The following is a 650-nucleotide window of genomic DNA, read 5'->3' on the forward strand; positions in this document are numbered from 1 at the left end:
CCTACCGCCCCCCTGCCCTCACCTGAGCATCCTACCCCCCCCCTGCCCTCACCTGAGCATCCTACCCCCCGCCCTCACCGGTGTGAGCCTCTCCTCGTCCCACAGCGAGCCGATGATGAAGGCCACGAGGCGGCCCTCGTGGAACCAGCCCAGGGAGAGCTCTGGGCACAGGGTCAGGAAGCGCCGGAGCTCGTCGAGATACAGGGGACACACGCCCGAGACGGAGATGAAGGCTGTGGGCGGAGGCCCCGGTGGGTGGCTCAGAGGGCACCATGCCACACGTCCACCCCCAGCCCTCCCCACAGGAAAGCAGGGGGTTCGGGGCTGCACACACACGGGAACACGCACACACGGGAACACGCACACACATGGGAACATGCACACAGTCTGATACTCTCACTCCATAGGCCCTGAGCCCCAGCCCTCCCCACAGGGAAGCAGGGGGTTCGGGGCTGCACACACATGGGAACACGCACACACATGGGAACACGCACACACATGGGAACACTCACACAGGGGAACACGCACACACGGGAACACGCACACATGGGAACACGCACACAGTCTGATACTCTCACTCCATAGGCCCTGAGCTGCGAGGGTCTCCTCCCCCCGGGGCAGCTACAGCTCCGGGCACCAGCCCGGGGGCC

General features: G+C 65.8%; 1 protein-coding gene across 1 annotated transcript in view; it reads right to left on the minus strand.

Moving 5' to 3' along the window:
• The window catches only part of AANAT (aralkylamine N-acetyltransferase), a 1,648-nt gene extending 1,270 nt beyond the window's left edge, over positions 1–378 (minus strand). The window contains exon 1 of the mRNA XM_014531738.1: positions 79–378. Coding sequence (XP_014387224.1) covers positions 79–378 — 300 coding nt within the window. The remainder of the gene's footprint in view (positions 1–78) is intronic.
• Between the last annotated feature and the right edge of the window lie 272 nt (positions 379–650).

This window comes from Myotis brandtii, unplaced genomic scaffold, assembly GCF_000412655.1.
Source record: "Myotis brandtii unplaced genomic scaffold, ASM41265v1 scaffold825, whole genome shotgun sequence".
NCBI lineage: Eukaryota > Metazoa > Chordata > Mammalia > Chiroptera > Vespertilionidae > Myotis > Myotis brandtii.